A 27,690-nucleotide genomic window follows, 5' to 3' on the forward strand; every position below is an offset into this window, starting at 1 on the left:
TAAGAGGCTTGGGGGCTTAGTGGTGCTCCCATGTGGTTACACCGTGTTCAGGTCCTACCCTCCTGACATCTTACCTATTCATTTCTATTCTACTGTATTCTAAGTTCTTCAATGCTCTAGGTTCACCAGGTGCCCCACAAGACTCTCTGCTAGGTCCTCTTTTGTTTACCTTTTGCTCGCTTCCACTGAGCTCAATTATTTGGCCGCATAGTTTGAAAATTTCATTTTTATGTCAGCCTTTAATTATCTTTTGTAAATGAGAATAAGAAAATCATCTTGGTAAGGTCCAAAGCTGCTCTCTCAAACGTCTGTGATTTTTCCGGTTAACTTAGATGGTATTACAGTAGTCTTGTGGGGGCCAGATGTGATTCTCAAACGAAAATACACATCAGAGGCAATTCGTTAAACAGTTTGTAGTGAATGGCGGAGACACCCTTGGTGTTCTTGCTGAAACTTCTTCTTCTTCTTTCAGCTGCTTCCGTTAGGGGTTGTCACTGCATGTCATCTGTTTCCATCTCTTCCTGTCCTCTCCATCTTGCTCCGTTACACCCATCACCTGCATGTCCTCTAATTCCATATCCATAAACCTTCTCTTAGGCCTTCCTCTTTTTCTCTTCCCTGGCAGATCTATCCTAACCATCCTTCTCCCAATATACTCAGCATCTCTCCTCTGCAGATGTCCAAACCATTGCAATCTCGCCTCGCTGCCTTTGTCTCCCACCCATTAAACCTGAGCTGACCCTCTAATGTCCTCATGTCTAATCCTGTCCATCCTCGTCACACCCAATGCAAATCTTAGCATCTTTAGCTCTGCCACCTCCAGCTCTGTCTCCTGCTTTCTGGTCAGTGCCACCGTCTCCAGCCCATATAACATAGCCGCTCTCACTGCCGTCCTGTAGACCTTCCCTTTCACTCTTGCCGATACCCGTCTGTCACAAATCACTCCTGACACTCTTCTCCACCAACTCCACCCTGCCTGCACTCTCTTCTTCACTTCTGTTCCACAATCCCCGTTAATCTTTACTGTTGAGGTCTGTACATCAGGTCTGCTGTAATTGTTAGCATACTGGCAATAGAAATGACCCTGGTATTATAAAGAAATTTCTGCTCAAAATAATCTTTTAGCCGACCGCACATCTTAGTTTCTGCTCAATTGGTGGACCTTCTATGGACAATATAGAACACTTTTACAATTTCCATTTTTCCCCCCATTATTTTATATTTATTAAATTTGCCAAAACTCGTAAATCCTGTTTTTACTTTGTTATTCTGGGGTGTCCCATAGGAAACTTTTACTTCTCAAAGGTTGATTTTTGATGCCTCATGAAACTTAAAAGAGATTCTCATTTCTGCTTCATTTATGAATCAGCTTTGTCATCGCTGTTTCTATTAAACATCCTTAGGCTTAGACCAAAAGGAGAAATGAGATACACCTGAGGTAAAGGGAGTCAAAACTGAGAAGTTGGTTTGAAAACCATGGCGTTACTCTGCAAAATCTCTTTCTAGTGTCACTTTCACCTCTTTCAAGAATTCGTATTGGACTGATGCCTTTATCCAGGTGACTTACAATATTTGACAGGGTTACCTTTATTTTACTTTTCCAAGACAAATGAATGACTTGCTCTTGGTCACTCACTGGTGTCAGTAGTGGGATTTGAATTGAGGTGCTACGTAACCCTTAATCCGCTACAGTCGGTTCCCAGTGCAATTTGCCAACATGCCGGAGCTGATCAGTCAGTGCCATACTTTCATTGAGCAGCTCACTGTCACCCCCTAGTGAATCAGCATCACTGTCCCTGGGATTCAGCCGCTGTACTAGACTAACATCAGCGTTGGCCTCTGTGTGCTTGTGTGCAGCCAGTTCAAGCGCAGTTGGCTCGGTGATTTACTGAATTTCATCAATGGCATCAGTTGCACCTTGTATAAATAATAATAGATTGTTCCAGCAGTTTTTTTTTTAAGTTTTTACAGTTAATTGGCAGTGTGTAAAATGATCAGTGTTGCAGTAAAAAAAAGAAAATATGTGTTCCATTAATACTTTACTTTTTCTCGGTGAATTGTGACGTTTCCTTAAAAAGTGTGGCAAAAAAGTATTTGGTGTCCAGGGGTGCATTAACCATTTTAAGGGTTAATAAAGGTCAGTGACTTGCTCATGGTCACTCATTGGTGTCAGTAGTGGGATTTGAATTCACAACCTCAGGGCTTGACGCCCAAAGTCTTAACCACTGTGCTACACCGTCTGCCTTTTCTTCCCAAATGAGTCTGGCCTAATTGTAGCACAGCGATTTAAATCAGAGGAACTAATCATATCATTCAGAAGCAACGACTACAGCTTTGTAATCCTAGTAAAGTGTTTTATTTACTACCGTCTCACCGTATATTACTGAGCACACAATACAAATACTTTGAACTTATAAAAAAAAAAGACCTTATTTGGACAATCTGAGCCCCTTGTGTGACTTTACTGAAAATCTCGGGTGAAACTTAAGAGGAGACCCTTGTGAGAGTACTGGGGTGAAGTTTTCAGGAGAACAAATCTGAGAAACAGGAGACAATTGTGATCTCATTGCTGTCTAGGAGAAACCAAAAAGATAGGAAGGAGATCTCTTTTCTTAATTTTTTATTCCTCGAGTGTTGCTTGATGTGGCAAAATGAACATAAATGATTTTAACAACAAGGCTGTGGAAAAAAAAATTAAGGGGTCCGAGAACTTTCTGAGTCCATTGAATATAAAACAATCTTTTAATTCTTATTAGGGGTTTAACATTGTTCTTGTCTTGCAGGCATTATGCAGCAACAATTTAAGAAAAAAGCAGAATCAAACATGACATAAAGTTATTAAAACCGTTGCCTGCAAATCAAGGGGCGTTACACTCAGAATCTCCGATGTGGAAATGAGATTACAGCTGGAGGTCATGTGGTGGGTGTGACAGGCTTCCTCCTACGACTGTTTTTCTTTTTAATTTCATTTGAAATGCTTGATAATCTCTGAATTGCTCAAGATTATTTTATTCCTATGCTCTTGACTTTCTCTTCCAAGGTTTAAGGATATCTTGCATGAAGAAGGAGTCTGAGTTGCCTCGAACGCTTGCATATTGTAAATCTTTCTTGTTCGCCAATAAGAAGTGTCACTAGGTTTAAGGAATATATTTTCTCATACTAATATATTACTTTTATACTCATTTTGTGGTCCTTGACTTGCCCAGCCATGTCGATCCTCGGTGTAGTGGTGACCTGCCTCATCTCCACGCTCGTCTGTGATTCTCAAGGTACCGTAAGTGACGCTACGTGAGCCGTAACCGAGCTGCGCTGTGGATGAGAATGTGAGAGAAGGTGACAGAAAGTGAGGCAATGGCAACTGTAAGCCTGAAAACTGCTGCTTCTTGGCTCTTTGAAATTCAGTTTTACTGCGTAGGGTGGAACATCAGAGAGCCGAAGCTACCGAGAAGAAGTCAAGCAGCAGCAACTCTGGACAGATTTGGATGGATGGATGGATGCTTTGCTGTTGCTTTAAATACAAATGTGAGTTTCTGGCTTCGAGTAGATACTGAACTAGCAGTACAGAGCTGGTAGAACATTAGAAGGATGAATGACGTGACAGTGGATTGAATCTTTTTAAGGGAGAGTCCAAAACATTTAGGGGTGAAATCATCTTGATCTTTCAGGTTCACCAACTCTTTAAAGGGTAGTGACCTATAGCAGGCATGTCAAACTCACTACTATTGGTGGGCCGCTTCGACTGCCATATGTGCGTCAGCGGGCCGCACTGTAACAAATACTATTATACTATTATACAAAGTTACTGTAGCTTTCTTTCCAATACTGAAAACTTTAAAAAATGTAACACTTAAAGTTTAAAGAAAAGCAATTTATTTCCATACAATCTCCGTACTACATTGTACAATTAGAGTCTTAGCCTCTTAGCTAGGTCCTTATATTATTATATTATATTCATTATATTATTTTCATTGCTTATATAGGAGTCTTACAGTGTGAGATTTATTTCTTTTGTCCCGACACTTGGCATCTCTTGTTAGTAACCAGTTTGTCAATATCAGACTTGAAATGTTCTGCAGATGCAACTTTTTTTAAAAGGGATGAAAGGTGCTCGACAGGAAGTCTTGAGCGATGTGGGGTTTTGGTAGCTTTCATTAACGAAAACAATTTCTCACAAAGGTAAGTGCTTCTGAACATAGACAGTACTCTCGATGCCAACTTACAGATCTGCACATTCGAGGGGGGCAGGTAAGCATACAAGCCTGGCACACCAACTTTGTTGTATTTTGCCATCAGAATAGAATCTGACTGCAGTTCAATCAACTCCATTTGGATATTCTCAGGCGCATTCTCAACGTTGTAAGAGTTAAGTCCTGTTCGTGTGAACTGAAATCGCAAAACGCTCACTGAATTCATTGCTCAGTAATACAAGTTGGAAAACAAATTCTCCAAAAATCTAATTTTACTTTACTAAGTTTACTTTAAAGTTTATATTGTAAAATTAACCGATATGCAAAAAGCCACCTGACCTACACTAATTATACAAACTCAAAATCACAAAAATCTGTTAATAAACAATTCACCAACTTCTCACGTCCACTTCAGATCTTCAGCTGTAGTGGGCACTAACTGTTTGTTACAATACTGGCACATAATTACATAAAACTAGAGCAAAAAAACGTGAAGATATGCAAGCTATTACGACTCGTGATGGTCAGTTCTGCCCAGTGGCCAGTCTCAGCAGCCCGGCCAGTAGTGTAGCCCAGTGGTCCGCAGCCTGTTTGACACCAAGGACTGCTTTACTAGAAGCAAATTTTTCCAGGGACCAGTGGGTTGTTGGAGGTTGGAGTTTATGGGGTGATTATGGAAGGGTTCGTAGGGCAGTTTTATACATTATTTACATTACATTTCTATTATTATTAAGTTATAATTTAGTAATAGAAATTATACAGCTTAACATAATGCAGAATCAGTGAGAGCCCTGAGCTTGTTTTCCTGCAACCAGACGATCTCCCATCTAGGGAGGATGGAAGACAGTGACACGCGAAGTGTGTTGATTATGCTCAGTCTACTCCGTAATCTCGTTTTGGTTGCTGTCACCGCAGAAAACGCTGCCTCACAAAGATAGGATGTTGGAAATGGAAGCAGCTTCAATAGCTTCTTTTTGGTTATTTTAATCTTCTCCTGTCTACATGTTATGCTGACGAGAATTTTTCTCAGCATTTCCTTACACTAATACATTTTCAGGGTGCGAATGATGCCCAAATCCAATGGCTGAAGCACTGCCGTGCAATTGGGTGGGAGGAATTCAACGTGAACATTATCTAAGTACGGAAGCATGTTGTGGTCAGCACAATTATCAATCAGAAGCCAAATCATCCTTTTCTTCTTCTTCATATTGTGAGGTTTCTGAACTCTTTTGGGATCTAGGATCTCCCCCACCCAACGGGAACAACACGCCGAAGTGCGTCCCGAAACGCTATTGCCGGAGGTGAGATTGTTTGTCCGGGTCCCAAGAGAGTTTAAAAATCTCATATATTCTTGAATGAGTGCCGCATTAATATGAATGTTTCTTGAACAAGCATCACTGCAACCATATAAAAACGGCTTGTTCGGCGTCTTCAAATGCAGTAGTTCACATACGTTTGCAACACGAGATTTTTCTTCTTTTTTGCATATAACAAGTATGCCATTTCTATAAAAGGGTGATAATGAGTTAAATTCTAATGGATGTTTTTCAAATGTTGACGAGCAATAAGGAAAAGGTATCACTTAAAACCACACAAAACAAAAACAGCAAAAAAACAGTACGAGGAAAGTTCGGGATTCGTTATGCAAATGTCCACAACTGAGCTGTGACCACAGAACTAACTGCTCTGTGGATGATTCATTCAAGCATTTCAAGGTCACTTCGTTGTAATGAAAGTATCTGCTGCTGAATGTACTTCAAAGTAACGAGATTTCTGTGGACTCGTGTCATATCAGGAAACTGTCAGAAACATAAAAATACTTTCTTTATTATACTCTCTCACCGCGGTCTCTCTCCTCTTTCTGCGCCGCTGCAAAGCCCTGACCGACTAGCGTTCTGAAAAGTGTCCTCAGTGAATGGAGCAGCCTTTTTGCTGTAGCCCTTCAATAAGTGAGTCTCCGTTGATGGCAGTTCTCTCGCAGCCCTGCAGACCGCATATTAGCACTTCAGTTGCGACTTCGCAGCTGCAACTATACTAGCAGATGAAGTTTCCGGTACCGTAATGCCATGGGAGAATGTGCTTTTATCAGAAGGCAGAAGTAAGAAAAGTCAATAAGTAACGCAGAAGAAGCACAATGATTCAATCACAAACTATAGTAATCATTTTGTACAAGTTTAGTGCTAACTAGGATCTGTCATGTGGGCCGCATGCGGCCCGGGGGCTGCGTGTTTGACATGCCTGATCTATAGCACCTATGTATGGCCGATGCTTCACTCTGCTCTCACCATTTGTTTTTTAATTGTTATTTTACAGTATTACCACACTTTATATTAACTTCACTTGTTTGTTGTCTCGTGCAAATGTTGTAATCGATATTTAACCCACTACCTGTTGTCCAAACGACTTTACATTTTTCACACTTACTCATTTCTGATGACAATACATGAATCAATAATCAGTTTCACTAATTTATCAATGAATCCATGTTAATTAAGGAATGAAATTTTCATATGAAGAATAGTTCAAGATTTCACCAATAGGTGACGCTAGTAACGGGTAGAATTAAAACAAACCCAAGACTAAAATGTTTAAAATAATATCCATCAATCCATTAGATAGATAGATAGATAGATAGATAGATAGATAGATAGATAGATAGATAGATAGATAGATAGATAGATAGATGGAATGAAAATCTATCTATCTATCTATTTGCCTGGTACTTTTCTCCACATGTTCTCTCACTACCCTCATGTCTTTTCGTTTTTGGACATATTTATGTCACCTACAGTCTTCCTGTCTTTCTTTCTTTAAAGCTCCTCTGTTGTCTCAAGTCTTTCTTCTGTTTGATCTCTTAAGGGACCTTGTCTAGGTAACCTGGTAGCCAAATTAACTATCGCCTCCTGCTGGAAGGCACTTCAGTATGTTACTCCAGACAGCTGGCGGTTACCCTTAAACAGTTTAATTCATCTTCAGTTGTCTGCAGTGAGGATTTTTGGGTGCCTTCAGCAGTGCAACTTAAACGGTGTCTACTGCTGCTCCATTGTTTCTTCAATAAACCCTATACCTTTACTTTTACTCAAATCAAATGTTAATCATTTTTCAATTAACACTGAAAAACTCTTTTCCTCCTCATGTTACAGGGTCATACATCTTTCAGCAGAGGACTCCAGTGGAAGCAGTGGAAGGAAGCAATGTCGTTTTAATCTGCAGGATGCCTTCAATAACTTCACCGGACTTGGTGAGGTGGTACAAAGGTGAGGGTAGTCAGCGCACACACATCTTCTCGCACCTGCCCAAAGCAGGTGACAGAAATGATGCTCGAGTGTCCTGGACAGGGAAGAATCCTGGGATTGAATTTAGCATCGTAATAGAAGACGTCAAAATCAGTGACACAGGAAAGTATTACTGCATTAAGTATGCTGATGAAAAGGGGGACACAATCTCTGATGAAGGACCAGGAGTCACCCTGACTGTCACAGGTGGGATACATTATCTACTTTTTCTTTTTTTTTAATTGTAAGTGATTGCATTATGGTAGAATAATGTGGTATATGGTAAGACTCACCATGCACACTTAGTAGGTTCATCTACTCTCACCCTTGATGATCAACACACTCACACCTGTACATTCAGTGGTCCTATCCAGACAAAGTCTTCAGTTGTGCCAATTTCCAGTCACCCCTCAATATCCCGCATAGGGACTTGCTGTCACCAGCACTAACAAACATGCAGGTGTCCTCGAGATGCACATAAAAATCAACTCTTTTAGTTATATGCCACTTACTAACAAAACAATGTCTTACCTTAACCGAAGTTGTTCTAATTATCAAGGAGTGACCTCCATAGCCTTGATCAACCCTGTGAATGTGAAAGCAGCAACCGTCCCCAAACTTGGCACCCTTTTATTGTTTAATTAATTTTGCATAAAAGACAAAGTCATGAAAATATAAATTATGTAGTTATCTCTTTATTATAAAAGAAAATCATCAGACGAGACTATTGCTAAGAGATTTTTTCAAGTCCTGCCCTCCTCTTAACCATTTCTGGTTAGCATCTGGTTGCATGAATGACCTTCTCCGATGTGGTGACTCTGATCTTGTTGATCTCAGTGCTGCATTTGATACAATTAATCACAACATTATAAAATTCTCCCATTTCTCATCTCACCATTAAATGTGTGATGCTGCCTTAGTCTTAGTAAGTGTCAGGTGGGATTGTAATTCACTAGGAAAGGAGGCTGGAAGAATGGAAGGGATAGGGGAGATAGCTTTATTAGAATACAAACTCCCTCAATGTGACAGAGGGCAGTGCTCCTATGTTGCTGCTCCCATATAGCAAAGCACGCTAGGAATTGGAGTCCACCTGGGGCAGCTGCAGGAATGGACCATCCCAATTTCATGAAACATCATCCTGACATCCTCCTCCCAGACCTTACCCAAACATTGGAAGTGTCCAGATTCTGGTTTAAAATGAGCCCTCTGCCTTACATCATGGAGTTAGAAGGCAGCACTCACCAGAAGAAGCACAAGGAGTAAGAGAATTGTTAATATATTCTGCAATTGTATTAACATCGGTTCTGTTCATTTTGACAATCCTTGTGACAAATAAAAACCCTTTATTTGAACCCGGGCATATGTTGGGTTATATTGTGTCTGCGGCTTGGGGGCTTAGTGGTGCTCCCATTTGGTTACACCGTGTTCAGGTCCTACCCTTTTGACATCTTACCTATTCATTTCCATTCTTTTATAAGTTCTTCAATGCTCTAGGTTCAGTAGGTGCCCCACAAGACTCTCTGCTAGGTCCTCTTTTGTTCACCTTTTGCTCGCTTCAACTGAGCTCAATTATTTGGCCGCATAATTTGAAAATTTCATTTTTATGTTGACAACGTCCCAAGATTCCCTTCTAACTTTCTTTCTGTTTAACTGCCTCTGGGATCTTCAGCCTATAATTATCTTTGTTAAATGAGAATAAGAAAATCATCTTGGTAAGGTCCAAAGCTGCTCTCTCAAACGTCTGTGATTTTTACGGTTACCTTATATGGTATTACAGTAGTCTTGTGGGGACAGATGTGATTCTCAAACGAAAATACACATCAGAGGCAACTCGTTAAACAGTTTGTAGTGAATGGCGGAGACACCCTTGGTGTTCCTGCTGAAACTTCATTTTCCTCTTTCAGCTGCTCCTGTTAGGGGTTGCCACAGCATATCAACTGTTTCCATCTATTCCTGTCCTCTCCATCTTGCTCCATTACACCCATCACCTGCATGTCCTCTAATTCCATATCCATAAAGCTTCTCTTAGGCCTTCCTCTTTTTCTCTTCCCTAACAGCTCTATCACCATCTCTCCTCTGCACATGTCCAAACCATTGCAATCTAGCCTCGCTGACTTTGTCTCCCACCCATTAAACCTGAGCTGACCCTCTAATGTCCTCATTTGTAATCCTGTCCATTCTCGTCATACCCAATGCAAATCTTAGCATCTTTAACTCTGTCATCTCCAGCTCTGTCTCCTGCTTTCTGATCAGTGCCACCGTCTCCAACCCATATAACATAGCTGGTCTCACTACCGTCCTGTAGACCTTCCCTTTCACTCTTGCTGATACCCGTCTGTCACAAATCACTCCTGACACTCTTCTCCACCAACTCCACCCTGCCTGCACTCTCTTCTTCACTTCTGTTCCACAATCCCCGTTAATCTTTACTGTTGAGGTCTGTACATCAGGTCTGCTCTAATTGTTAGCATACTGGCAATAGAAATGACCCTGGTATTATAAAGAGATTTCTGCACAAAATTATCTTTTAGCCGACCGCACATCTTAGTTTCTGCTCAATTGGTGGACCTTCTATGGACAATATAGCATACTTCTACCAATGTGACATTTCCATTTTTCCCCCCATTATTTTATATTTATTCAATTTGCCAAAACTCCTAATTCCTGTTTTTACTTTGTTATTCTTGGGTGTCCCATAGGAAAATTTTTCTTCTCAAAGGTTGATCTTTGATGCCTCGTGAAACTTAAAAGAGATTCTCATTTCTGCATCATTTATGAATCAGCTTTGTCACCGCTGTTTCTATTAAACATCCTTAGGCTTAGACCAAAAGGAGAAATGAGATACACCTGAGGTAAAAGGAGTCAAAACTGAGAATCTGGTTTGAAAAGCATGGCGTTATTCGGCGAAATCTCTTTCTAGTGTCGCTTTCACCTCTTTCAAGAATTCATATTGGACTGATGCCTTTATCCAGGTGACTTAAAATATTTGACAGGGTTACATTTATTTTACTTTTCCAAGGCAGATGAAGTGACTTGCTCATGGTCACTCACTGGTGTCAGTAGTGGGATTTGAACTGAGGTGCTACTTAACCCTTAATCCGCTACAGTCGGTCCCCAGTGCAATTTGCCAGGAAGCCGGAGCTGATCAGTCAGTGCCGTACTTTCATTGAGCAGCTCACTGTCGCCCCCTAGCGAATCAGCATCACTGTCCCTGGGATTCGGCCGCTGTACTAGACTAACATCAGCGTTGGCCTCTGTGTGCTTTTGTGCAGCCAGTTCAAGCGCAGTTGGCTCGGTGATTTGCTGAATTTCATCAATGGCATCAGTTGCACCTTGTACAAATAATAATAGATTGCTCCAGTAGTTCTTTTTTATAGTTTTTACAATTCATTGGCAGTGTGTAAAATGAACAGTATTGCAGTAATAAAAAAAAAATGTGTGTTCTATTAAAATTTCACTTTTTCTCTGTGAATTGTGACGATTCCTTAAAAACTGTGGCAAAAAAAGTATATGGTGCCTAGGGGTGCATTAACCATTTTAAGGGTTAATAAAGGTCAGTGACTTGCTCATGGTCACTCATTGGTGTCAGTAGTGGGATTTGAATTCACAACCTCAGGGCTTGACACCCAAAGTCTTAACCACTGTGCTACACCGTCTGCCTTTTCCTCCCAAATGACTCTGGCCTAATTGTAGCACAGCGATTTAAATCAGAGGAACTAATCGTATTATTCTGAAGGAACGACTACAGCTTTGTAATCCTAGTAAAGTGTTTTATTTACTACCGTCTCACCGTATATTACTGAGCACACAATGCAAATACTTTGAACTTATAAAAAAAGACCTTACTTGGACAATCTGAGCCCCTTTTGTGACTTTGCTGAAAATCTCGGCTGAAACTCAAGAGGAGACCCTTGTGAGATTACTGGGGTGAAGTTATCAGGAGAACAAATTTGAGAAACAGGAGACAATTGTGATCTCATTGTTGTCGAAGAGAAACCAAAAAGATAGGAAGGAGATCTTTTTTCTTCACTTTTTATTCTTCGAATGTTGCTTGATGTGGCAAAATGAACGCAAACGATTTTTGCCACAAGGATGTGGAAAAAAAAAGTGAAGGGGTCCGGGTACTTTCTGAGTGCATTGAATATAAAACAATCTTTTAATTCTTATTAGGGGTTTACATTGCTCTTGTCCTGCAGGCATTATGCAGCAACAATTTAAGAAAAAAGCAGAATCAAACATGACATGAATTTATAATAACTTATGCCTGCATATCAAGGGGCGTTACAATCAGAATCTCCGATGTGGAAATGAGATTACAACTGGACGTCATGGGGGGGTGTGACAGGCTTCCTCCTACGACTGTTTTTCTTTATAATTTCATTTGAAATGCTTGATAATCTCTGAATTGCTCAAGAATATTTTCTTCTTATTGCTCTCGACTTTCTCTTCCGAGGTTTAAGGATATCTTGGATGAAGAAGGAGCCTGAGTTGCCTCGAACGCTTGCATATTGTAAATCTTTCTAGTTAGCCAATAAGTGTCAGTAGGTTTAAGAAATTTATTTTCACATGCTAATATATTACTTTTATACTCATTTTGTGGTCCTTCACTTGCCCAGCCATGTCGACCCTCGGGGTAGTGGTGACCTGCCTCATCTCCACGCTCGTCTGTGATTCTCAAGGTGCCGTAAGTGACGCTACATGAGCCGTAACCGAGCTGCGTTGTGGATGAGAGTGTGAGAGAAGGTGACAGAAAGTGAGACAATGGCAGCTGTAAGCCTGAAAACTGTTGCTTCTTGGCTCTTTGAAATTCAGTTTTACTGCGTAGGGTGGAACATCTGAGAGCCGAAGCTACCGAGAAGAAGTCAAGCAGCAGCAACTCTGGACAGATTTGGATGGATGGATGGATGCTTTGCTGTTGCTTTAAATACAAACGTGAGTTTCTGGTTTTGAGTAGATACTGAACTAGCAGTACAGAGCTGGTAGAACATTAGAAGGATGAATGACGTGACAGTGGATTGAATCTTTTTAAGGGAGAATCCAAAATGTTTAGGGGTGAAATCATCTTGATCTTTCAGGTTCACTAACTCTTTTAAAGGGTAGTGGCCTATAGCATCTATATATGGCCGGTGGTTCGTTCTGCTCTCCACATTTGTTTTTTAATTGTTATTTTACAGTATTACCACGCTTTATATTAACTTTACCTGTTTGTTGTCTTGTACAAATGTTGTAATCGATATTTAACCCACTTCCTGTTGTCCAAACGACTTGAAATTTTACTTACTCTGATGACAATACATGAATCAATAATCAGTTTCACTAATTGATCAATTAATCCATGTTAATTAAGGAATTAAATTTTCATCAGAAGAATAGTTCAAGATTTCACCAATAGGTGGTGCAAGTAACGGATAGAATTAAAATAAACCCAAGACTTAAACGTTTAAAATAATATTAATCCATCCATTAGATAGATAGATAGATAGATAGATAGATAGATAGATAGATAGATAGATAGATAGATAGATAGATAGATAAGGCACTATATGATAGATAGATAGATAGATAGATAGATAGATAGATAGATAGATAGATAGATAGATAGATAGATAGATAGATAGATAGATAGATAAGGCATTATATGATAGATAGATAGATAGATAGATAGATAGATAGATAGATAGATAGATAGATAGATAGATAGATAAGGCATTATATGATAGATAGATAGATAGATAGATAAGGCACTATATATAGATAGATAGATAGATAGATAGATAGATAGATAGATAGATAGATAGATAGATGTTCATTCCGTTTGCCTGGCACTTTTCTCCACATGTTATCTCACTACCCTCATGACTTTTTGTTTTTGGACATATGTATGTCACCTTTAGTTTTCCTTTCTTTCTTTAAAGCTTCTCTGTTGTCTCAAGTCTTTCTTCTGTTTGATCTCTTAAGTGACCCTGTCTGGGTAACCTGGTAGCCAAATTAACTATCACCTCCTGCTGGAAGGCACCTCAGTATGTTACTCTAGACAGCTGGTGGTCACCCTTAAACAGTTTAATTCATCTTCAGTTGTCTGCAGTGAGGATTTTTGGTGCCTTCAGCAGTGCAACTTAAATGGTGTCTACTGCTGCTCCATTGTTTCTTCAATAAACCAAATACCTGTACATTTACTCAGATCAAATTTTAATCATTTTTGCAATTAACACATCTTGCCTGAAGAAGGGGCCTGAGTTGCCTCAAAAGCTTGCATATTGTAATCTTTTTAGTTAGCCAATGAAAGGTGTCATTATGCTTGGCTTTTCTCTGCAATTAACACTTAAACACTCTTTTCCTCCTCATGTTACAGGGTCAGCCATCTTTCAGCAGAAGTCTCCAGTGGAAGCAGTGCAGGGAAGCAAAGCCATTTTAATCTGCAGGATGCCCTCAATAACTTCACTGGACTTGGTGAGGTGGTACAAAGGTGAGGGTAGCCAACGCACACACATCTTCTCGCGCCTGCCCAAAGCAGGTGACAGAAATGACGCTCGAGTGACCTGGACAAGGAAGAATCATGGGATTGAATTTAGCATCGTAATAGATGGCGTCAAAATCAGTGACACAGGAAAGTATTACTGCATTAAGTATGCTGATGAAAAGGGGGACACAATCTCTGAAGAAGGACCAGGAGTCACCCTGACTGTCACAGGTGGGATACATTCTCTACTTTTTCTTTTTTTTTAATTGTAAGTGATTGAATTATGGTTGAATAATGTGGTATATGGTAAGACTCACCAGGCACACTTAGTAGGTTCATCTACTCTCACCCTTGATGATTAACACACTCACACCTGTACATTCAGTGGTCCTATCCAGACAAAGTTTTGAGTTGTGCCAATTTGCAGAGTCACCCCTCAACATCCCGCATAGGGACTTGCTGTCACCAGCACTAACAAACATGCAGGTGTCCTCGAGATGCACATAAAAATCAACTCTTTTAGTTATATGCCACTTACTAACAAAACAATGTCTTAACTTTACCGAAGTTGTTCTAATTATCGAGGAGTGACCTCCATAGACTTGATCAACCCAGTGAATGAGAAAGCAGCAACCTTCCCCACACTTCGCACCCTTTTATTGTTTAATTAATTCTGCATTAAAGACAAAGTAATGAAAATATAAATTATGTAGTTATCTCTCTATTATAAAAGAAAGTCATCAGATGAGACTTTTGCTAAGAGATTTTTTCCAATCCTGCACTCCTCTCAACCATTTCTGGTAAGCATCTGGTTGTATGAATGACCTTCTACGATCTGGTGACTCTGATCTTGTTGATCTCAGTGCTGCATTTGATACAATTAATCACAACATTATAAAATTCTCCCATTTCTCATCTCACCATTAAATGTGTGATACTGCCTTAGTCTTAGTAAGTGTCAAGTGGGATTGTAATTCACCAGGAAGGGAGGGAGGCTGGAAGAATGGAAGGGATGGGGGAGATAGCTTTATTAAAAAGCAAACTCCCTCAATATGACAGAGGGCAGAGCTCCTATGTTGCTGCTCCCATATAGCAAAGCATGCTAGGAATTGGAGTCCACCTGGGGGAGCTGCAGGAATGGACCATCCCAATTTCATGAAACATCATCCTGACATCCTCCTCCCAGACCTTACCCAAACATCGGAAGTGTCCAGATTCTGGCTTAAAAGGAGCCCTCTGCCTTACATCATGGAGTTAGAAGGCAGCACTCACCAGAAGAAGCACAAGGAGTAAGAGAACTGTTATTATATTCTGCAATTGTGTTAACATCGGTTCTGTTCATTTTGACAGTCCTTGTGACAAATAAAAACCCTTTATTTGAACCCAGGCATATGTTGGGTGATATTGTGTCTGTGAGTTGGGGGCTTAGTGGTGCTCCCATGTGGTTACACCGTGTTCAGGTCCTACCCTCCTGACATCTCACCTATTCATTTCTATTCTTTTCTAAGTTCTTCAATGCTCTAGGTTCACCAGGTGCCCCACAAGACTCTCTGCTAGGTCCTCTTTTGTTTACCTTTTGCTCGCCTCCACTAAGCTCAATTATTTGGCCGCATAATTTGAAAATTTCATTTTTATGTTGACAACGTCCCAGTATTCCCTTCTAACTTTGTTTCTGATTAACTGCCTCTGGGATCTTCAGCCTATAATTATCTTTGTTAAATGAGAATAAGAAAATCATCTTGGTAAGGTCCAAAGCTGCTCTCTCAAACGTCAGTGATTTTTCCGGTTAACTTAGATGGTATTACAGTAGTCTTGTGGGGGCCAGATGTGATTCTCAAATGAAAATACACATCAGAGGCAACTCGTTAAACAGTTTGTAGTGAATGGCAGAGACACCCTTGGTGTTCCTGCTGAAACTTCTACGTCTTCTTTCAGCTGCTCCCGTTAGGGGTTGCCACAGAATATCATCTGTTTCCATCTCTTCCTGTCCTCTCCATCTTTCTTCCGTTACACCCATCACCTGCATGTCCTCTAATTCCATACCCATAATCCTCATTTTAGGCCTTCCTCTTTTTCTCTTTCCTAGCAGCTCTATCCTTCGCATCCTTCTCCCAATATACTCAGCATCTCTCCTCTGCTCATGTCAAAACCATTGCAATGTTGCCTCGCTGCCTTTGTCTCCCACCCATTAAACCTGAACTGACCCTCCAATGTCCTCATTTCTAATCCTGTCCATTCTCGTCACACCCAATGCAAATCTTAGCATCTTTAACTCTGCCACCTCCAGCTCTGTCTCCTGTGCTACTGTCTCCAACCCATATAACATAGCCGCTCTCACTACCATCCTGTAGACCTTCCCTTTCACTCTTGCCGATAACCGTCTGTCACAAATCACTCCTGACACTCTTCTCCACCAACTCCACCCTGCCTGCACTCTCTTCTTCACTTCTGTTCTACAATCCCCGTTAATCTTTACTGTTGAGGTCTGTACATCAGGTCTGCTGTAATTGTTAGCATACTGGCAATAGAAATGACCCTGGTATCATAAAGAGATTTCTGCACAAACTTATCTTTTAGCCGACCGCACATCTTAGTTTCTGCTCAATTGGTGGACCTTCTATGGACAATTTAGAATACTTGTACAATGTGACATTTCCATTTTTACCCCATTATTTTATATTTATTCAATTTGCCAAATCTCCTAAATCCTGTTTTTACTTTGTTATTCTGGGGTGTCCCATAGGAAAATTTTACTTCTCAAAGGTTGATATTTGATGCCTCGTGAAACTTAAAAGAGATTCTCATTTCTGCTTCATTTATGAATCAGCTTTGTCATCGCTCTTTCTATTAAACATCCTTAGGCTTAGACCAAAAGGAGAAATGAGATACACCTGAGGTAAAAGGATTCAAAACTGAGAATTTGGTTTGAAAAGCATGGCGTTATTCTGTGAAATCTCTTTCTAGTGTCGCCTTCACCTCTTTCAAGAATTCGTATTGGACTGATGCCTTTATCCTGGTGACTTACAACATTTGACAGGGTTACCTTTATTTTACTTTTCCAATTGGAGCACAGGTAGATGAAGTGACTTGCTCATGGTCACTCACTGGTGTCAGTAGTGGGATTTGAACTGAGGTTCTACGTAACCCTTAATCAGCTACAGTCGGTTCCCAGTGCAATTTGCCAACATGCCGGAGCTGATCAGTCAGTGCCGTACTTTCATTGAGCAGCTCACTGTCGCCCCCTAGCGAATCAGCATCACTGTCCCTGGGATTCGGCCGCTGTACTAGACTAACATCAGCGTTGGCCTCTGTGTGCTTTTGTGCAGCCAGTTCAAGCGCAGTTGGCTCGGTGATTTACTGAATTTCATCAATGGCATCAGTTGCACCTTGTACAAATAATAATAGATTGTTCCAGTAGTTTTTTTATAGTTTTTACAGTTCATTGGCAGTGTGTAAAATGAACAGTATTGCAGTAATAAAAAAAAAAATATGTGTTCTATTAAAATTTCACTTTTTCTCTGTGAATTGTGACGTTTCCTTAAAAACTGTGGCAAAAAAAGTATATGGTGCCTAGGGGTGCATTAACCATTTTAAGGGTTAATAAAGGTCAGTGACTTGCTCATGGTCACTCATTGGTGTCAGTAGTGGGATTTGAATTCACAACCTCAGGGCTTGACACCCAAAGTCTTAACCACTGTGCTACACCGTCTGCCTTTTCCTCCCAAATGACTCTGGCCTAATTGTAGCACAGCGATTTAAATCAGAGGAACTAATCGTATTATTCTGAAGGAACGACTACAGCTTTGTAATCCTAGTAAAGTGTTTTATTTACTACCGTCTCACCGTATATTACTGAGCACACAATGCAAATACTTTGAACTTGTAAAAAAAAAAGACCTTACTTGGACAATCTGAGCCCCTTTTGTGACTTTGCTGAAAATCTCGGCAGAAACTTAAGAGGAGACCCTTGTGAGAGTACTGGGGTGAAGTTTTCAGGAGAACAAATTTGAGAAACAGGAGACAATTGTGATCTCATTGTTGTCGAGGAGAAACCAAAAAGATAGGAAGGAGATCTCTTTTCTTAATTTTTTATTTTGTGGTTCTTCACTTGCCCAGCCATGTCGAACCTCGGCGTAGTCGTGACCTGCCTCATCTACACGCTCGTCTGTGATTCTCAAGGTACCGTAAGTGATGCTACGTGCGCTGTAACCGAGCTGCGCTGCGGATGAGAGTGTGCGAGAAGGTGACAGAAAGTGAGGCAATGGCAGCTGTAAGCCTGAAAACTGCTGCTTCTTGACTCTTTGAAATTCAGTTTTACTGTGTAGGGTGGAACATCTGAGAGCCGAAGCTACCGAGAAGAATTCAAGCAGCAGCAACTCTGGACAGATTTGGATGGATGGATGGATGCTTTGCTGTTGCTTTAGATACAAACGTGACTTTCTGGCTTCAAGTAGATACTGAACTAGCAGTACAGAGCTGGTAGAACATTAGAAGGATGAATGACGTGACAGTGGATTGAATCTTTTTAAGGGAGAGTCCAAAACGTTTAGGGGAAATCATCTTGATCTTTCAGGTTCACCAACTCTTTAAAGGGTAGAGGCCTATAGCAGGCATGTCAAACTCACTACTATTGGTGGGCCGCTTCGACTGCCATATGTGCGTCAGCCAGCCGCACTGTAACAAATGCTATTATACTATTATACAAAGTTACTGTAGCTTTCTTTCCAATACTGAAAACTTTTTAAAATGTAACACTTAAAGTTTAAAGAAAAGCAATTTATTTCCATACAATCTCCGTACTACAGCGTACAATTAGAGTCTTAGCCTCTTAGCTAGGTCCTTATATTATTATATTATATTCATTATATTATTTTCATTGCTTATATAGGAGTCTTACAGTGTGAGATTTATTTCTTTTGTCCCGACACTTGGCATCTCTTGTTAGTAACCAGTTTGTCAATATCAGACTTGAAATGTTCTGCAGATGCAACTTTTTTTAAAAGGGATGAAAGGTGCTCGACAGGAAGTCTTGAGCGATGTGGGGATTTGGTAGCTTTCATTAACGAAAAAATTTCTCACAAAGGTAAGTGCTTCTGAACATAGACAGTACTCTCGATGCCAACTTACAGATCTGCACATTCGAGGGGGGCAGGTAAGCATACAAGCCTGGCACACCAACTTTGTTGTATTTTGCCATCAGAATAGAATCTGACTGCAGTTCAGTCAATTCGATTTGGATATTCTCAGGCGCATTCTCAACGTTGTAAGAGTAAGTCCTGTTCGTGTGAACTGAAATCGCGAAAACGCTCACTGAATTCATTGCTCAGTAATACAAGTTGGAAAACAAATTCTCCAAAAATCTAATTTTACTTTACTAAGTTTACTTTAAAGTTTATATTGTAAAATTAACCGATATGCAAAAAGCCACCTGACCTGCACTAATTATACAAACTCAAAATCACAAAAATCTGTTAATAAACAATTCACCAACTTCTCACGTCCACTTCAGATCTTCAGCTGTAGTGGGCACTAACTGTTTGTTACAATACTGGCACATAATTACATAAAACTAGAGCAAAAAAACGTGAAGATATGCAAGCTATTACGACTCGTGATGGTCAGTTCTGCCCAGTGGCCAGTCTCAGCAGCCCGGCCAGTAGTGTAGCCCAGTGGTCCGCAGCCTGTTTGACACCAAGGACTGCTTTACTAGAAGCAAATTTTTCCAGGGACCAGTGGGTTGTTGGAGGTTGGAGTTTATGGGGTGATTATGGGAGGGTTCGTAGGGCAGTTTTATACATTATTTACATTACATTTCTATTATTATTAAGTTATAATTTAGTAATAGAAATTATACAGCTTAACATAATGCAGAATCAGTGAGAGCCCTGAGCTTGTTTTCCTGCAACCAGATGATCCCATCTAGGGAGGATGGAAGACAGTGACACGCGAAGTGTGTTGATTATGCTCAGTCTACTCCGTAATCTCGTTTTGGTTGCTGTCACCGCAGAAAACGCTGCCTCACAAAGGTAGGATGTTGGAAATGGAAGCAGCTTCAATAGTTTCTTTTTGGTTATTTTAATCTTCTCCTGTCTACATGTTATGCTGACAAGAATTTTTCTCAGCATTTCCTTGCACTAATACATTTTCAGGGTGCGAATGATGCCCAAATCCAATGGCTGAAGCACTGCCGTGCAATTGGGTGGGAGGAATTCAACGTGAACATTATCTAAGTACGGAAGCATGTTGTGGTCAGCACAATTATCAATCAGAAGCCAAATCATCCTTTTCTGCTTCTTCATATTTTGAGGTTTCTGAACTCTTTTGGGATCTAGGATCTCCCCCACCCAACGGGAACAACACGCCGAAGTGCGTCCCGAAAACGCTATTGCTGCATGTGAGATTGTTTGTCCGGGTCCCAAGAGAGTTTAAAAATCTCATATATTCTTGAATGAGTGCCGCATTAATATGAATGTTTCTTGAACAAGGATCACTGCAACCATATAAAAACGGCTTGTTCGGCGTCTTCAAATGCAGTAGTTCACATACGTTTGCAACCCGAGATTTTTCTTCTTTTTTGCATATAACAAGTATGCCATTTCTATAAAAGGGTGATAATGAGTTAAATTCTAATGGATGTTTTTCAAATGTTGATGAGCAATAAGGAAAAGGTATCACTTAAAACCACACAAAACAAAAACAGCAAAAAAACAGTAAGAGGAAAGTTCGGGATTCGTTGTGCAAATGTCCACAACTGAGCTGTGACCACAGAACTAACTGCTCTGTGGATGATTCATTCAAGCATTTCAAGGTCACTTCGTTGTAATGAAAGTATCTGCTGCTGAATGTACTTCAAAGTAACGAGATTTCTGTGGACTCGTGTCATATCGGGAAACTGTCAGAAACATAAAAATACTTTCTTGTTATACTCTCTCACCGCGGTCTCTCTCCTCTTTTTGCGCCGCTGCAAAGCCCTGACCGACTAGCGTTCTGAAAAGTGTCCTCAGTGAATGGAGCAGCCTTTTTGCTGTAGCCCTTCAATAAGTGAGTCTCCGTTGATGGCAGTTCTCTCGCAGCCCTGCAGACCGCATATTAGCACTTCAGTTGCGACTTCGCAGCTGCAACTATACAAGCAGATGAAGTTTCCGGTACCGTAATGCCATGGGAGAATGTGCTTTTATCAGAAGGCAGAAGTAAGAAAAGTCAATAAGTAACGCAGAAGAAGCACAATGATTCAATCACAAACTATAGTAATCATTTTGTACAAGTTTAGTGCTAACTAGGATCTGTCATGTGGGCCGCATGCGGCCCGGGGGCTGCGTGTTTGACATGCCTGATCTATAGCACCCATGTATGGCCGATGCTTCACTCTGCTCTCACCATTTGATTTTTAATTGTTATTTTACAGTATTACCACACTTTATATTAACTTCACTTGTTTGTTGTCTCGTGCAAATGTTGTAATCGATATTTAACCCACTACCTGTTGTCCAAACGACTTTACATTTTTCACACTTACTCATTTCTGATGACAATACATGAATCAATAATCAGTTTCACTAATTTATCAATGAATCCATGTTAATTAAGGAATGAAATTTTCATATGAAAAATAGTTCAAGATTTCACCAATAGGTGACGCTAGTAACGGGTAGAATTAAAACAAACCCAAGACTAAAATGTTTAAAATAATATCCATCAATCCATTAGATAGATAGATAGATAGATAAGGCACTATATGATAGATAGATAGATAGACAGATAGATAGATAGATAGATAGATAGATAGATAGATAGATAGATAGATAGATAGATGTTCATTCCGTTTGCCTGGTACTTTTCTCCACATGTTCTCTCACTACCCTCATGTCTTTTCGTTTTTGGACATATTTATGTCACCTACAGTCTTCCTTTCTTTCTTTCTTTCTTTCTTTCTTTCTTTCTTTCTTTCTTTAAAGCTCCTCTGTTGTCTCAAGTCTTTCTTCTGTTCGATCTCTTAAGTGACCCTGTCTGGGTAACCTGGTAGCCAAATTAACTATCGCCTCCTCCTGGATGGCACCTCAGTATGTTACTCTAGACAGCTGGTGGTCACCCTTAAACAGTTTAATTCATCTTCAGTTGTCTGCAGTGAGGATTTTTGGTGCCTTCAGCAGTGCAACTTAAACGGTGTCTACTGCTGCTCCATTGTTTCTTCAATAAACCAAATACCTGTACATTTACTCAAATCAAATTTTATTCATTTTTACAATTAACACATCTTGCCTGAAGAAGGGGCCTGAGTTGCCTCGAAAGCTTGCATATTGTAATCTTTTTAGTTAGCCAATAAAAGGTGTCATTTTGCTTGGCTCTTCTCTGCAATTAACACTTAAACACTCTTTTCCTCCTTATGTTACAGGGTCAACCATCTTTCAGCAGAAGACTCCAGTGGAAGCAGTGCAGGGAAGCAAAGCCATTTTAATCTGCAGGATGTCCTTAGTAACGTCACCGGACTTGGTGAGGTGGTACAAAGGTGAGGGTAGACAACGCACACACATCTTCTCGCGCCTGCCCAAAGCAGGTGACAGAAATGACGCTCGAGTGTCCTGGACAAGGAAGAATCATGGGATTGAATTTAGCATCGTAATAGATGGCGTCAAAATCAGTGACACAGGAAAGTATTACTGCATTAAGTATGCTGATGAAAAGGGGGACACAATCTCTGAAGAAGGACCAGGAGTCACCCTGACTGTCACAGGTGGGATACATTCTCTACTTTTTCTTTTTATTTAATTGTAAGTGATTGCATTATGGTAGAATAATGTGGTATATGGTAAGACTCACCATGCACACTTAGTAGGTTCATCTACTCTCACCCTTGATGATCAACACACTCACACCTGTACATTCAGTGGTCCTATCCAGACAAAGTCTTCAGTTGTGCCAATTTCCAGTCACCCCTCAATATCCCGCATAGGGATTTGCTGTCACCAGCACTAACAAACATGCAGGTGTCCTCGAGATGCACATAAAAATCAACTCTTTTAGTTATATGCCACTTACTAACAAAACAATGTCTTACCTTTACCAAAGTTGTTCTAATTATCGAGGAGTGACCTCCATAGACTTGATCAACCCTGTGAATGAGAAAGCAGCAACCTTCCCCACACTTGGCACCCTTTTATTGTTTAATTAATTCTGCATAAAAGACAAAGTAATGAAAATATAAATTATGTAGTTATCTCTCTATTATAAAAGAAAATCATCAGACGAGACTATTGCTAAGAGATTTTTTCAAGTCCTGCACTCCTCTCAACCATTTCTGGTTAGCATCTGGTTGCATGAATGACCTTCTCCGATCTGGTAACTCTGATCTTGTTGATCTCAGTGCTGCATTTGATACAATTAATCACAACATTAAAAAACTCTCCCATTTCTCATCTCACCATTAAATGTGTGATGCTGCCTTAGTCTTAGTAAGTGTCAGGTGGGATTGTAATTCACTAGGAAAGGAGGCTGGAAGAATGGAAGGGATGGGGGAGATAGCTTTATTAGAATACAAACTCCCTCAATATGACAGAGGGCAGTGCTCCTATGTTGCTGCTCCCATATAGCAAAGCACGCTAGGAATTGGAGTCCACCTGGTGGAGCTGCAGGAATGGACCATCCCAATTTCATGAAACATCATCCTGAAATCCTCCTCCCAGACCTTACCTAAACATCGGAAGTGTCCAGAGTCTGGCTTAAGAGGAGCCCTCTGCCTTACATCATGGAGTTAGAAGGCAGCAGTCACCGTAAGAAGCACAAGGAGTAAGAGAACTGTTATTATATTCTACAATTGTGTTAACATTGGTTCTGGTCATTTTGAAAGTCCTTGTGATAAATAATAAAAATATTGCAAAGTCTCTTCACATTTTATCTGGAGTCTTGGACATCTGGGAATTGTGAGATTGACAGATTACAACATTTAAACTGTTGCCACGGTAACTTCATGTGTCACAACCTGCAGATGCAATGTGGTGGTGACCACACTAGCAGTGGTGAAAGTGAATGGTAGAAGAACAAAATAATACGATGCAAAATATTTATAAGTACTTAAACGACCTACAAAAAAAAAAAAAAAAAATGAAAAGGAAAGGAAAGGAAACGGATTCCTCAAATTCAAACCCACCAAACAGACAAAAAACAGTCAGAAAATATGAGGAATATTTCTAGAGAAAAATGAACATTCCAGTTCAAATACTTTTGCAATTCAATTTATCTATGCAATACATATTTGCACAAATTACCAGCTTGGGATGTCTGTTGTTATTTTTTCACTCACTGCAGTCTGAGTAACAAGCATTTCGACTTAAGGGCTAATAGTTACAATCCATTAACAGATTCAGTTGCTCACTTATTTTGTTAAATTTTATTACAGCGAGGATTGACTTAAGCAACTGTGTCTTAGGAGCCCCCCTTTCCACACTGCAAACTGATGGGTCACATGTGTTATGATCAAGGGCTTATTAGATAAATCATCAGAGCACTTTATTGAATATTAATTTTGTGTATTCAGGTGAGCATTCGCAGAGTCCCGTGGAAGCAGTAGAAGCAAGTGGCCAAATATTAGTCTGTGTCCATCCCAAGGAGACTTCAGAGGGACATGTGAAATGTTACAGCAGCCAACAAATACATATCCGTACTTCAGATGACCAAGGAAATGAGAAGGATATCTCCCAAATAGCTTGGACAGAGAAGAATCTGAGCAGCAATATCACCCTCACAATGAGAGATGTCAGAGGCAGTGACTTGGACGAATACTGTGAGAAATACAAAAAGATGTCAAATGGCAAACCTCGAGGCTCGGACGGCCTTCTGCAAATGACAGGTGGGTTTTTACTTTAAAGAGTTCTTCACACTGGAGGGATTGAGCCTAACAGCTAGATGGCGTGTATATGGTCTCCTAGTTCTACAGAACTGCAACTCTGTCTGACTTTGTCTACCACACACATGTACACCATTTTACTCTTTAAGCTTTCACCTTTGGGATTCTGTCATTTCATTCTTGTCTTCTTCCATTCACCCACCCAACTTCTTTTTGAGTGTGATAAACTCAATCTTTATTTCTCTGCCAGCAGATTACAACTTCTCGACAAACAAAGATAATAACAGTGGCATCTACTAACTTTCCCTATGCGCAATAATGCCCAGAAACCCAAAATGTCTCATTTGGCAGTTTGATGGCACAGTTCTACCCTAAACCCCCCAGATTACTTAGTTGCTCACCATCATCTTATTTCTGGTACTTGACTTTAATTATTTGATTGCTATCCAAGATGCGAGATTCAGGGTCTTAGGGGTATATGAGACGTCCTCAATGAAATCTTTAGTCTCACCTGAAATCCTGAAAATTAAAATTGTGAGTCATTGAAAATACATGTTTAAATTATGTAAATGGTGTATTAAATCACTCCTTATGTGTTTTTTGCTCCTCTATTGTCAGCTGGCTGTATCTCAATGATAATATCAATGGCCCTGTATTGTCAGGATCCTCTTGTGTTTGAAATGGTGTTGTATTTTTATATATTTTTATTAAATAATTTGTTTTTATACCGTCCTGTGGTGGGTTGGCACCCTGCCCAGGATTGGTTCCTGCCTTGTGCCCTGTGTTGGCTGGGATTGGCTCCAGCAGACCCCCGTGACCCTGTAGTCGGATTCAGCGGGTTAGAAAATGGATGGATGGATGTTTTTATACCTGTAAAGTTTTCTATACAGCTCTAAGCCTGAACTCAGTGATGAACACTCCATGAAAAGAAACTGAAAGAATGCAATTTGTTTTCTTAGAAGGACTGGAATTTGTTAAGGATAGTATAACCAGTTTCTGTCCAGTTTGCAACAAGACGACCATAAGAAGAGATGATATGCAAATCTTTTCATAATGAAAATCATTGTACAGCGGCTTAGTGATATTTTTTGTACAGTTTTTCGGCAGGCTGATTACATAACACGTTCAGTGGTCTGAATTAAGCCGTGGCCACATCTTGTGGCTCACACCTTAGCCGTCATGTAGAGTACGTGTGAAGAGCTTTGGGGTGTTGAAAGGTGCTGTGTACACACCCAGTGGTTTGCAGTCTGTGGTACAGACCAGCTCTTCAGCCACTCGTCCGTTTATTTGAACCCAATTCTTTGTAAGGTTCGGGCAGCAGTGGGCACACCCTCTTTTAGTAGGCCAGTATGTCTCAGGGCACACAAACTCCCCTCAGGTTATTCTAGGGTCCCCACTTGCATCCTTCTGGAATGGAGGATGAAGCTGTAGCACCAGACGGAAGCCCACATAGACAGATGTAAAATTATGCAGACTTGATGCCTGAACCCAGAGATTCTGAAATGAATAAATTCTGCTTCTTCATCTTTCATTTGCAGACGTCAACCAACCTCAGAGCTCAGTGGAAGCAGTCGAGGGTGGCGATGTAACATTAACCTGCATCTTGTCCAGTGAGCTTCCACTGGGACCAATAAAATGGTACAAAGAGGTCGGCAGTGAGCGCACACACTTTTACTCAGCAGTCCCACACAGAGATGAAAAGAATGACCCTCGAGTGGCCTGGACAATGGACAAGGTGACTGTCGACTACAGCATCACAATAAGAAACATCAGATTCAGCGACATGGGAGAGTATTACTGTGTGAAATACAGAAAGGGAGAGGAAGACAAACCGTATGCCTCAGGACCGGGGGTCACCCTGACTGTGAGGGGCGCATAATCTGGCATCAGGGTGACACTGCAGTCTCCCAGCGCTCCTTTACTTTACTTCAAATGCTAGCAATCGGCTGTGGAATTTATGATCCGACTTTAACCGACTTGTAAAGATCAAAGTGGCTTGGGCTTCTTTACTGTGATACACTTATTCAATGCATGTGCAGTACATAAAAAAAAAAGTTAAAAAAATTGAGTTTTCACTAAACACAATTTTAATGCTTGATGATGATAGAAGTTGCACTCAGAGCTTTTTGGTGTTAATAAATACCTGCATAAAAATGTAATTGAAAAGTTTAATTGAAATTATTTTTCTTCAGGTTTGCACTCATCTTCTATAGGTCCAAAAGAAATTGTCACGCTCCACCATCACATAGATAGATAGATAGATAGATAGATAGATAGATAGATAGATAGATTGTACAATCTAAATATACTCTATAACATGCACTGATCACCCACAACATTAAAGCACATGCCTAATACGGAGTAAGCCTACCCCCATGTGCTGCCCAGAGGGGGGCTGTTGAAAGAGCTCCCACCCATCGAGGCATGGACCCCACAAGACCTCTGCAGGCCCTCTGTGGTGTCTGCACCAAGACGTTAGCAGCAGATCCTGTGAGTCCTATATGATGCAAGGTGGGGTCTCCATGGATCGGTTTTTCCAGCACATTCCACGGATGCTCGATTGGACTGAGATTTGGGAAATTTGGAGGCCAAGTCAACACCTTGATCTCTTTGTCATGTTCCTAACACCATTGCTGAACCATCTGTGCAGTGTAATAGGTTGCATTATTCTTCTGAAAGAGGACACTGCCATCAGGGAATACGCATGTATGCATTAGGTAGGTGGTACGTGTCAAAGTAACATCCACATGAATGCCAGTGCACAAGGCTTGCCAAAAGAACATTGCACAGAGCATCACACTGCCTGCACCGGCTTGTATTCTTTCCATAATGCATCCTGCTGCCATCCCTTCCCCAGGTAAACGATGCACACGCACCCCGTCTAAAGAAAAATGTGATTCATTAGCCCAGTTCACCTTCTTCCACTAT

General features: G+C 40.5%; 1 protein-coding gene across 3 annotated transcripts; it reads left to right on the plus strand.

Annotated features, from left to right (window-relative positions):
• The first annotated feature begins 2,994 nt into the window (after nt 1–2,994).
• Nucleotides 2,995–26,903, plus strand: LOC120538050 (tyrosine-protein phosphatase non-receptor type substrate 1-like). Of its 3 annotated transcripts, none has more exons than XM_039767451.1 (6): nt 2,995–3,269; nt 7,331–7,669; nt 13,815–14,153; nt 22,315–22,653; nt 24,454–24,765; nt 26,301–26,903. In XM_039767451.1, the coding sequence occupies exons 1-6, from the start codon at nt 3,209–3,211 to the stop codon at nt 26,639–26,641; spliced, it is 1,731 nt and encodes a 576-aa protein (XP_039623385.1). In that variant the 5' UTR covers nt 2,995–3,208; the 3' UTR covers nt 26,642–26,903. The 3 variants fall into 3 exon arrangements, with proteins under 3 accessions (XP_039623385.1, XP_039623386.1, XP_039623387.1); XM_039767452.1 differs by lacking the exon at nt 2,995–3,269 and adding an exon at nt 3,458–3,522; XM_039767453.1 differs by lacking the exons at nt 2,995–3,269; nt 7,331–7,669 and adding an exon at nt 11,825–12,141.
• Nucleotides 26,904–27,690: the final 787 nt, after the last annotated feature.

Source organism: Polypterus senegalus, chromosome 10, assembly GCF_016835505.1.
Source record: "Polypterus senegalus isolate Bchr_013 chromosome 10, ASM1683550v1, whole genome shotgun sequence".
NCBI classification, from domain to species: domain Eukaryota; kingdom Metazoa; phylum Chordata; class Cladistia; order Polypteriformes; family Polypteridae; genus Polypterus; species Polypterus senegalus.

Coding starts and splice junctions, on each gene's coding strand:
- LOC120538050 (XM_039767451.1), top strand. CDS start 3,209: ATGTCGATCCTCGGTGTAGTGGTGACCTGCCTCATCTCCACGCTCGTC. Junction 3,270..7,330: donor GCTCGTCTGTGATTCTCAAG/GTACCGTAAGTG, acceptor CTCATGTTACAG/GGTCATACATCTTTCAGCAG. Junction 7,670..13,814: donor AGTCACCCTGACTGTCACAG/GTGGGATACATT, acceptor CTCATGTTACAG/GGTCAGCCATCTTTCAGCAG.